The 9,904-nt window shown below is 38.2% G+C and overlaps 1 protein-coding gene across 1 annotated transcript in view; it reads right to left on the bottom strand.

The window, feature by feature from the left end:
• Window positions 1-837: 837 nt before the first annotated feature.
• LOC104871489 (broad substrate specificity ATP-binding cassette transporter ABCG2) overlaps window positions 838-9,904 on the bottom strand; it is a gene marked incomplete at both ends in the record, with an annotated part of 21,870 nt that continues 12,803 nt past the window's right edge. Inside the window, 6 exons of the mRNA XM_010637387.2 lie at window positions 838-923; window positions 1,787-1,876; window positions 2,775-2,929; window positions 3,854-3,978; window positions 5,124-5,213; window positions 8,729-8,821. Coding sequence (XP_010635689.2) covers window positions 838-923; window positions 1,787-1,876; window positions 2,775-2,929; window positions 3,854-3,978; window positions 5,124-5,213; window positions 8,729-8,821 — 639 coding nt within the window. The remainder of the gene's footprint in view (window positions 924-1,786; window positions 1,877-2,774; window positions 2,930-3,853; window positions 3,979-5,123; window positions 5,214-8,728; window positions 8,822-9,904) is intronic.

Below are 9,904 nucleotides of genomic sequence, written 5' to 3'. Positions count from 1 at the left end.
ACACACATATTCATTTCTTGATTTAACAACTGCATGAGTTGGAGGGAAATGCCAGAATCCCAGAGGGTAGGTGTTGCCTCTCTTTTAGTCATTACTATTTTTACAAGGGCTGGGCCCTGAGGTATCACATAATACATTCCTTTTAGAGGTCATATTTCATTTCTAACCTGTTAAAGCACTCCGTTTCAAACTCAAATGTTCTAAAATATAAGAGCTCAAATCCATGATCCCAATATTAAAAAGTTTTCCAAACAGCTTTCCACATTAAATATAATTTTGACTGCAGTAGAAGAGTTCTGCAGCACGATCACAGGCATTAGTGCAAAGCGGCTCAGGTTAGGAAACAGGGATGTAGATCTTTTGCAGATGGGAAAGGAACTAAGAGATGGAGGGAAAGGGAAGAAGAGAGAGGGGATATAAAAAGAATTAAATATTTTATGTACAAATACCAACTCCCCATGATGAATGCAATCATTATGTACTACAAACATGTACTAATCAAAAATTTAAAAAAAATTTTTAAAGATGTAAAAAGGTTTGGTGGTGTGAAAGGACTCACACTAGCTCTAAGCCCAGGGCCTTTCTGTATCACACACAGCAGGGAGCAGACGCATTAGGACACAGAGCACAGACTTACATTATATAGTTGAGACAGCTACTGCTTCCTGTGGCATTGAGTCCTGCACAGTAGATTTGTTCCAAAAATTCATTGTGCTGCAAAGCCTGTGATACAAGAGGGAGTAAGGCAAGGTAAGTACACTATTTTTAAATTTTGAAAAAATTTACCAAGAATTATCAAAATAATACTGTTAGTTGAATCCTTATTTTTATTTTTACATTATATAGTTGAGACAGCTACTGCTTCCTGTGGCATTGAGTCCTGCACAGTAGATTTGTTCCAAAAATTCATTGTGCTGCAAAGCCTGTGATACAAGAGGGAGTAAGGCAAGGTAAGTACAGTATTTTTAAATTTTGAAAAAATTTACCAAGAATTATCAAAATAATACTGTTAGTTGAATCCTTATTTTTATTTTTTTAAATGTGCCAATCTGCACATTCACAGTCCTTGTCAAGGCAAAGGAACTGAAGTTAATTTTCCTAGCAGGGAAGAAGATTAGGTCTGATACCTTTCTTCAAATTGGTCAAGAGAGGAATCCTCTGTCCACAAATTACCCAGTACTCTTTCTTCTTCCTCCAGTATTACAGTCCCATATACTCTATGTTTACAATGATTCAGCGGGGCTCAGTGAATATTGTGGATTTTTGTCAACAGTCTATTTTTTGTTGTTGTTGTTGTTTACATCAAAACTGGTTGCAATTACGGGAGTTAAAATCTCATTTATAGTATATGAAGAAAAACGAGGTTTCTTTGGAGTTAGTTGAGTAGCTTGCTAAAGTCAATATGGCTATGACTATGATATGCTTTATGGCTTCTGCTTTTCTTCTATTTTCCCTTTTGATACAAACTATGTACTTTAGCCTCCCCTCTCATAGCCTTATTTAACTGAAACACAGTATCTTTTCCATCAATTCAGCAATGTCTCTTTACCATAAGAGTTCTCCCCACCCCCATTTCCCTTAAACAGCTACAGATTGAAGGACACCCAGATAATAACTTTATGCTAACCAAGCCGAGCAGGCAATTGTCCCCCATTGCTCATGAAATAAAACTGATGGAAGCACTGATCCATCCCAGCTCATGGCCACAGGAAAGAGGTGGTTAGGGTTTGTGTTGGTGCTTCCCAGCTTGGTCACCCAGTCAGAACCACAGAGAAGGACAACTCACCATAAAGCCGTAATGAGGAATACTGAGGTACTGAAGCCACAGGAGCTGAGGTGCCATGGCTTCAAAATACAGTGACATCGCCAAAAATATCTTCAAGGAAAAAAACAAAATCTATATATCAGAATCGGTCCAATGATTTGGAGAAATTCTCAAGAAGCCCTTCTTCAAGAATTTCACAACCTTCTAAATATTTCTGCTAGAACCAACTCTTCTAATTCCTTTCAGTTCCTCTAAATACTTACCTTCCTTCTTTGCATGTGATACTTATGCATAGCTAAGCCTGCTTACAGTTTTAAAGGATGGACAGTATATTTTAAATGTATACTATATTTCCATTTATTTTGGAGACTAAGCATTGAGACTATGCCCTCAGCATTCTGTCACTGCACACAACAGAAACACAAGTAACAGTCGTCCCTCAGTACCTGAGGGAGATTGGTTCCAGGACCCACCCTCCCAGACACAGGAAATCTGGAAATGCCTAAGCCTCTTATTTCTAGTCTAGTGTAGTATTTACATGTAACTCATGCATATCCCTTATGCTTTCATACACATATCCTGTATATTTTAAATCATCTATTTCTTATGATACTTTAAATAATATAAAGGTCATAGAAATAAATAGCTTATAATGCATAGTTTAGGGAACAAAGACAAGAAAAGTTGAACATATTCAGTACAGGTATCAGTTTTGTTTTGTATAGTTTTGATCTATGGTTGTTTTGATCTTTTAATGCGGAACCCATGGACACAAAGGGTTAATTGTACTGACTATTCTAACAACACCACTGCAATCTGTTGCCACCAACAAATCTGGAATCTAAAAACACAAAAGAATTATCTTTTTTTTTCTTTTTTTACAGGAACATCAAAATGAGTTATCAGAGTCCCATGTACAGAATCCCCAAAGCAGATTTTACAGGACAGGTTAATGTGCTGGAAGAAATAAGGGAAAAAAGTCCCTCAGAGAAGCACATTTCATACTCACCATCATAAACAGAAAATAGATGTTCATGAGGAGGGTTGTTATGGACACCCCATTCTGACCCACAGCTATGGCCAGTGCCAGGGAACTGGCTGAGTAACGCACCATCATAAGGGTAAACGTCATGATAAGGAAACCCTCTGCCACTGGCAGTGATCCTTAGAAAGAAAAGAAGGGGTTAGTTCAGCTGCCTAGCTTACTGTGAATTGGGGGGTGTTTATTGTTCATCTAACAATACTACTAGCATTGTAAGAAACCAAAATCAGAATTTATAAATTTTTTAATCGAGTTTATTGGTACATTTTAGGGATACAGTACAGTTACATTCATTGTTGGGATCTTGTACCTCTATATGACAGGTCTTGGTTCTCATTTTTTTCCCCTTGTCCCTGCCCTCCCTTCACCCCTTCCTCCCCTCCCCTTTTACAAACACTTTATTTCCATCTTTTCATTTTCTCACATTTTTTTCTTTTCCCTTATTACCCTTCCCCTATCCACCCCACCTTCCCTACACCTTTAGCCCCTTTCTTCCCATTTCACAACGTCAGTCATCTCATTAGGATCTTAGGTACTATTACAGTTTATTCACACCAGAGAAACTATTCGGTATTTACATATGTGTGACTTATTTATTTCACTTAGCATATCCTCAATATGTGTCCATTTTCCTATGAATGAATCTATTTTATCATTCTTTATGTCTGAGTAATATAAAAAAACTAGCCATCCCTCTGCTGGGTATCTTTCCAAAAGAACTAAACGAATCATATCACCGTGATGTATTTGCACCCATCTTTATAGCGGCACAGTTTGGAATAGCTAAAACTTGGAAACAGCCCATTTGCCCATCAGTTGGAAACTGGATAAAATCAGAATTAAAAAAAATTACTATCTAACTACCGTGGCTCATCAGTTTCATTGTCCCCTCCATGTATTTGCATAAAGTTATCATGAAGTTTTCTCTTTCACATTTACTTTGACTGCAAAAGCACCTTTCCACACAGCTCCTAGGCTCTTGTGTGCAAAGAGAAATAGTCTCCACCTCATATCCAAGACTAGGTATGCACTTCTTTGTTACTTACCTAGCATGAAGTATGGAATACAAGTAAATAAAATACTTGGCAACAACCTCCTGGGTAGTAATTCAGACAGTAGTTTTCCAAGGTAATAGGATGATAGTCTGTAGTACCCACTGTTATACTCATGTCTATGGAAGAAAACACACATCATATATCTCAGGTCACTTTAATAAAGCAGAGATCGGGAGATGAGATGCTTGCTCTACAGATTTCTGTTGCCATCAGTGACCTAACAAAACAGGTTCCCTTATCACCCAGGCATATTCCCCCATGCCCTTTACCCTCACAAGTGCCAAGCCTCCTTGCTGCGACCTCTCACTACAGATCCCCTCCTGCTTCCAGCCCAGATGCCCTTCCCAGCACACAGGCTGTGTCCTCACAGACTCTGCTTCTCTTCTGCTGCTGGCCCTCACTGGAGAACAGAGCTTCAGGTGCTAATCCCAGTGGTCATGGGGCTTTGCTTCTTCCCACTTTCGATTGTAAAGAAAGTGACATGGTTGTTTTCCCAGGCCCTCAGTGTAGCTTCAAATTACTGCACTCTTTTTACTTCTGCCATTCTTGTGGTAAGAAAGAGAAGAGTTCCTTTTTTAGAGGCTCAGACACTAATCCCTAATTTTCATCTTCTTGATTTTATGTTTAATTCCAAAGTCGTCCTCCAGTATCTTAATTTCTTCTCTGACAGTTTCTTTCCTTGGCATAAGGATATGGCTAAACCTTTTCCATCTTTGGAAAACACAAGCAACAACTAGCCTGCTCCTTACCAAAAAGCTGTCCTCTGCCTCTTTCCACTTCTCCATTCTCTGAGGCCTAAAATTGGTCATGTACTTTCTCAACTTTGCTTCTCCTCTAATTTGCTGCTAAACCCAATATATAGTCATTGGGAAGCCTTTCAAAATTTTCTTGGAGGATCGTCATGACTTTTTATTTGTCTAAAACATGAAATAATTTTCAGCACCTTTATTTATTCATTTCTTGTAGCAATGGGATTGGCTGACCATACCTAACTCTGAAATTGCTTTCCCTTATTAGCAGACCACATATGCTCTTGATTTTTCACCATACCTCTGCCAGCATTTTCCCAATTAATATTGATAATTCAGATATGTATTTCTGAAGCTCATGTTACAGAAATACATACAATTTACATTTTTCAATTAGACAAATACATGAAAAAGAAAAGACACTAGAGAATAGTAAGATGGTGTCCTTGGTCCAACTCTGGGTGCAATCCCAGAGTCACCAACGTTTCTTCTCAGAGCTGTGAACTACTCACAGAAAGAGCTGCTTCTCCACCACAAAGATCTCCCCGGCTGACTTGTTGCTGAAACATTCATAGACGGTGAGCATGAAGAGTACCAAGGCTCTGCCAGGTCAGAATGGAGACAAAACCACCGCAGTTAACACTCTCTCTTTCCATAAGTGATGTAACTCAACAGATTTGTTTTTAAAAATGGAAAAAGAAAGCAAGCAAAACTGCTCTGGTTAAAATGGAAGGAATCATGACTGCATGAGGCCTCTCCTATTTCTGTGCCTAAACAGGTACCTTTGACTCCATATTTCAGCATAGTTCAAAATTCATGGTCTTAAGTGGCTGTGACAGGATTGTGTTCCCCTAAAATTTATATATTGAAGCTAGATCTCCCAGCCTAACGGTACATGGAGATGGGTCCTTGGGGAAGTAATTATATTTAGATGAGGTCAGGACAATGGGGCCTGTAAATTGGTATTAGTGCCCTTAGAAGAGAAGTCCCAAAGCACTGTCTGCCATAAGAGAGGGCAAGGTGAAAAGAGATGTTTGCAAGCCAGGGCTGGAGCTTCACCAGAGCTGGCCTTGCTAGACTAGAACTCTAACTACAGATTCCAGACTTTAGAATTGAGAAAACATAAACCTCTGTGGCTTACACCACTGAGTGTATGGCAACTTTTTGTTGAGGAAATTGTGCTAGTGGTTGCTTTGCAGTAATTCATAGATGCTAGGCAAGCTCTGTACCACTGACCTACACCCCTAGATGAAGACATTATGGTTCGTAAATACAATACTTAACAATAAAACAATATGATTAAGGTGATATCCATCACTTCAAATATTTACCACTTTCTATTGTGAGAAAATTTCAAATTTACCCTCAGCAACTTCCAAGTGCACACTATTATTTATTGTATTCACCAAGCTGTGCAATATACCTCAAATATATATTTTTGACTTATGTGATACATAATAATTAAATTCCTTTTGTGTTATTGGTACATATACATATCACATCTTAATTGTTTTTGCTTCTACTTTTCTTCTACTCTACCCCATACCCAGGTCTCCTTATTCCCACAATGTCTACTTCTCTTCCTTCTTTCACCTCTTTTTAATTTTGCTCTTTAAGTTATATATATTTTGGGTTTCTCATTAATTTTACAAATTCCTCAAACTTACCTTCTTGAGACTTAGCACATATAGATATATGTTAAAGAAAAGAAAACCCATTCTTTCTTTATCCATTTTTCTGTTGATGAACAGAAGCTGTTTCCAAAGTTCACTCTTATGAACTGTGCTGCTGTATCAGACATCTCTGCCCAGTACCAGCAGGCTAGAAGTGGCACAGCTTCTTGCCCCTTCATATTTGGCTCTACTGCATTTGAAGTAGCCAGGCCTTGCTAAGCTCATTTCCAGTCAAGGTCAACTGACTCCAACTGAATTTTTCCCCTCTGACTTAACCATTTGTTCTCCTCTGTGAAAGTTATGCAGGTGCCCCTGTCTGCCACGCTGTTATCGGCAGCTGTCCCAAGGCCTGCCCGGCTTCCCTTCTCCCTATGTTTGAAATGAGTAAACACTGGGTGTCCCTGGTATCTTCTGTCTTTGCCGCTCAGAGTGGCTTAGATCAGCCCAAGACCCAGCCCCTCTCAAGTCACTGAATCTGTGTTTTTATTTCCTCTCTCTTTCCTATCTCACAGAGGTTGCACTGGCTCACAGGGACCAAGACCTATGAGCAGGGTTTTTGGTAATATCTCTTACATGCTGCTATACACATGGGAATGTATGTATCAGTATAACATGATGTCTAATCTTTCAGGCAGATACACAGCAGAGGTAAAGTTGGGTCAAGTAGAACTTCTATTTTTAGTTTGAAGAATTTGAATTATGATTTTCCTAGTGGTTGCATTAGTTTATGTTCCCATGAAAGTGCCCCCCGCCTCACCAGCATTTGTTGTTTTTTTAATTCCTGATGATTGCTATTCTTTCTGAATAAGATGAAAGCACAGTTTTGTTTGTTTATTTGTTTGTTTGTTTGTTTGTTTTAGAGACAGGGTCTCACTATGTAGTTGAGGCTGACCTGGAATTTAATATGTAGCCCAGGCTGGTCTTGAACTCATAGTGATCCTCCTGCCTCAGCCTCCCTAGTGCTGGAATTACAGGTGTGCACCATCACGCAGGACTAGCACAGTGTTGTTTTGATTTGCATTTTTGGCCAAAGATGCAGAATATTGTTTCAAGAACTTATTAACTATTTGTACTTCTTTGGAAGAAGTGTCTATTCATTTCAGTTGCCCATTTTTTATTGGGTCTCTTTTGGGGAGGTCTTTTTTTTTCTTTTATTCCCTGTATATGTCAGATTCTAGTCCTTTGGTGGAATCGATAGAAAACTTCCTTTCCAGTTTTGTACATTGTTTCTTTACTCTTCGGTTGTTTCCTTTGTGGTATAGAAGCTTTTTAATTTAATATGATTCTATCTGCTGATTCTTGGTAATATGTGTTGTGGAACTGGGGTTCCAGTCAGGAAGACATTGCCTATGACTATGTCTTCAAGACTTTTACCTATTTTATCTTACAGTAGATTTATTGCTTTTGTTTTTATATCTAGGTTTTACTCTCCTGGGTAGATGTATACCATCCTTTGGACTCTTTAGCACTAATTGAATCTCTATGTCTGTCTAAGATTCTCTTAAATATTTTCTGCAATGTTGGTTTAGTGGTCATGAATTTCTTCAGGGTTTCTTTGTCATGGAAAGGTTTAATTTCTACAGATATATTGAAGAATAGTTTTACAAAAATGTAGAAGTCTGGTTGACATTTTATTTTCCTTTAGGGTTTCAGACAGTTCACTTCTAGCTCTCCTGGCCTTTAAGGCTTGTGCTAAGAAACCTGCTGTTATTTTGATTGGCTTGCCTTTATAGGTTACATGCTTATTACAATAGCTTTTAGTTGTTTTCTCTTTGTGCTGAATTTCTCTAATTTTGACAATGATGTGTCATGGAGAGGTTCTTATTGTGTCATGGCTGTGTGGAATTCTATATGCCTCGTTTACTTGAAAAGTGAATTCTTTCTCTACATTTGGAAATTTTTCTGCTACAATTTCAGTGAATACTTTTTTGAGAAAGATCTCATTATATAGTCCATGTTGGCCTTGAACTCACTATGAAGCTCAGGCTGGCCTCAAACTCACAGTGATCCTCTTGAGGACACCACGCCACACACATAATAGCGTATGAGTGTGACTGTATGTGTGTGAGGTACCTAAAGGAGTCAGATTTATTGACACAAAATAGAATAGTGCCAGCCAGGGTTTTGGAAAAGTGGGAAGATGTTCTTCAATGTGTATGGAGATTCTATTTGAGAAGATAAAAACTCATTCTAGTTTTCTAGTGGAGATAGTTGTACAACATAATATTTTTGATTCTACTGAAACTTTATGTTGTGCATAGTCTATCATTACATTTATAAATATATGTGTAAAAATAATGTTTCTATGCAGTTTTTAATACACTAACTCACCTTACCCCACAAACAGTGATGTTTACCCTATACTTGTCATAAATTTAAATTCTTAATGGATAGTCACAAAAGTAATTTAAACTTCCCAAAAATCAAAGTTGCCATTTACTTACCTATTCTGGATTTCATTACAATCATTTTTTAGCACAAGGAAGATGGCACCTATAGCCAGTCCCATCACGATTATCACAATTATCTTTTCAAAAAAGAAAAAAAGGAGTTTCAATTAGAGATAAAAAATTATACAACAAGGACTTATGTAATATACAAGGCTATATAATCTAATCTATCCATTGAGATACACATACTTTAAAAGCCTTGGCCAGAGTCACTAGGAGAATATAAAATAGTGAATATTATTAGACTTATTTTTAAATGAAATCAAAAATTAATCTGTTTGGGCAACTGACAAGTAAGCAGAGCAAACACTGGAAAAGCTAAGCTTCCTTTCCTTATCCCACCAAGCACTGCTGTTTCCGAGCCCAATCCAGGTGCTGAAACATGAACACCATTCAGGGTAGCAGAACAATATGGGCACTCAGCAACATGTTATTTTGGAAACAAACTAAAGTCTAGATGGCTAGGAGTTTTAACTTGAACTGACACTCAACTCCTGTGCAGGTGAACATGCAGTTTTATACTAAGTGAAAGCAAGGTAGTTCTACACTTATCATTAGAAATAAATACAGTTTCAGAGCTGGAGATGTAGTTCAGGAATGGAGTGCTTGCTTAGTGTGGGCCAGACCCTGGAGTTTATGCCCAACACTGAAAAATGAATGAATAAAAATTTCAAAGCACACACACCATTTATCACAATGGGACTTTTCACATTAAGGAAGTAGGGGTGAGCTGAGCCCCACCTATACCCACTCTGGGGAGTCCCTGCCTGCATGGGAAAGTGTATTGTCACTATCATCAAAGCATCCATCCAGTTTTCTGTGGGACACCTAAGTGTTTCCACCACCCCTCTCCTCGGTCATGGCTTCTCCATCAGCCTCAGCCAGTGAACCTCATTCACACGGCCACCTGAGTAGCCGGTGCTTTGTATCCTCATCTGTCTTCAGCTCCTCAGTCTGTGTGGATGGCTCCCAGGGGGACGCGACGAGCAACTCTTTTATTTTTAGGATAAAAATAGCTTTTGAATATGCATTAATTAGCAAAGTCTCAAGGGTTATGTATTTGAGGAATTAGATGTATAATTATCTATGGGCAATTTAAAAATATTAAAAAATGAGAATCTTTAAAAAATACTAGAATGTATGTTGGAAAGTTTCAAACTTTAAAAAAAA

The sequence above is a fragment of the Fukomys damarensis genome, unplaced genomic scaffold, assembly GCF_012274545.1.
Source record: "Fukomys damarensis isolate Sample0158 unplaced genomic scaffold, DMR_v1.0_HiC HiC_scaffold_89, whole genome shotgun sequence".
NCBI classification, from domain to species: Eukaryota; Metazoa; Chordata; class Mammalia; order Rodentia; family Bathyergidae; genus Fukomys; species Fukomys damarensis.
This window is presented reverse-complemented; position numbering and strand designations above follow the sequence as displayed.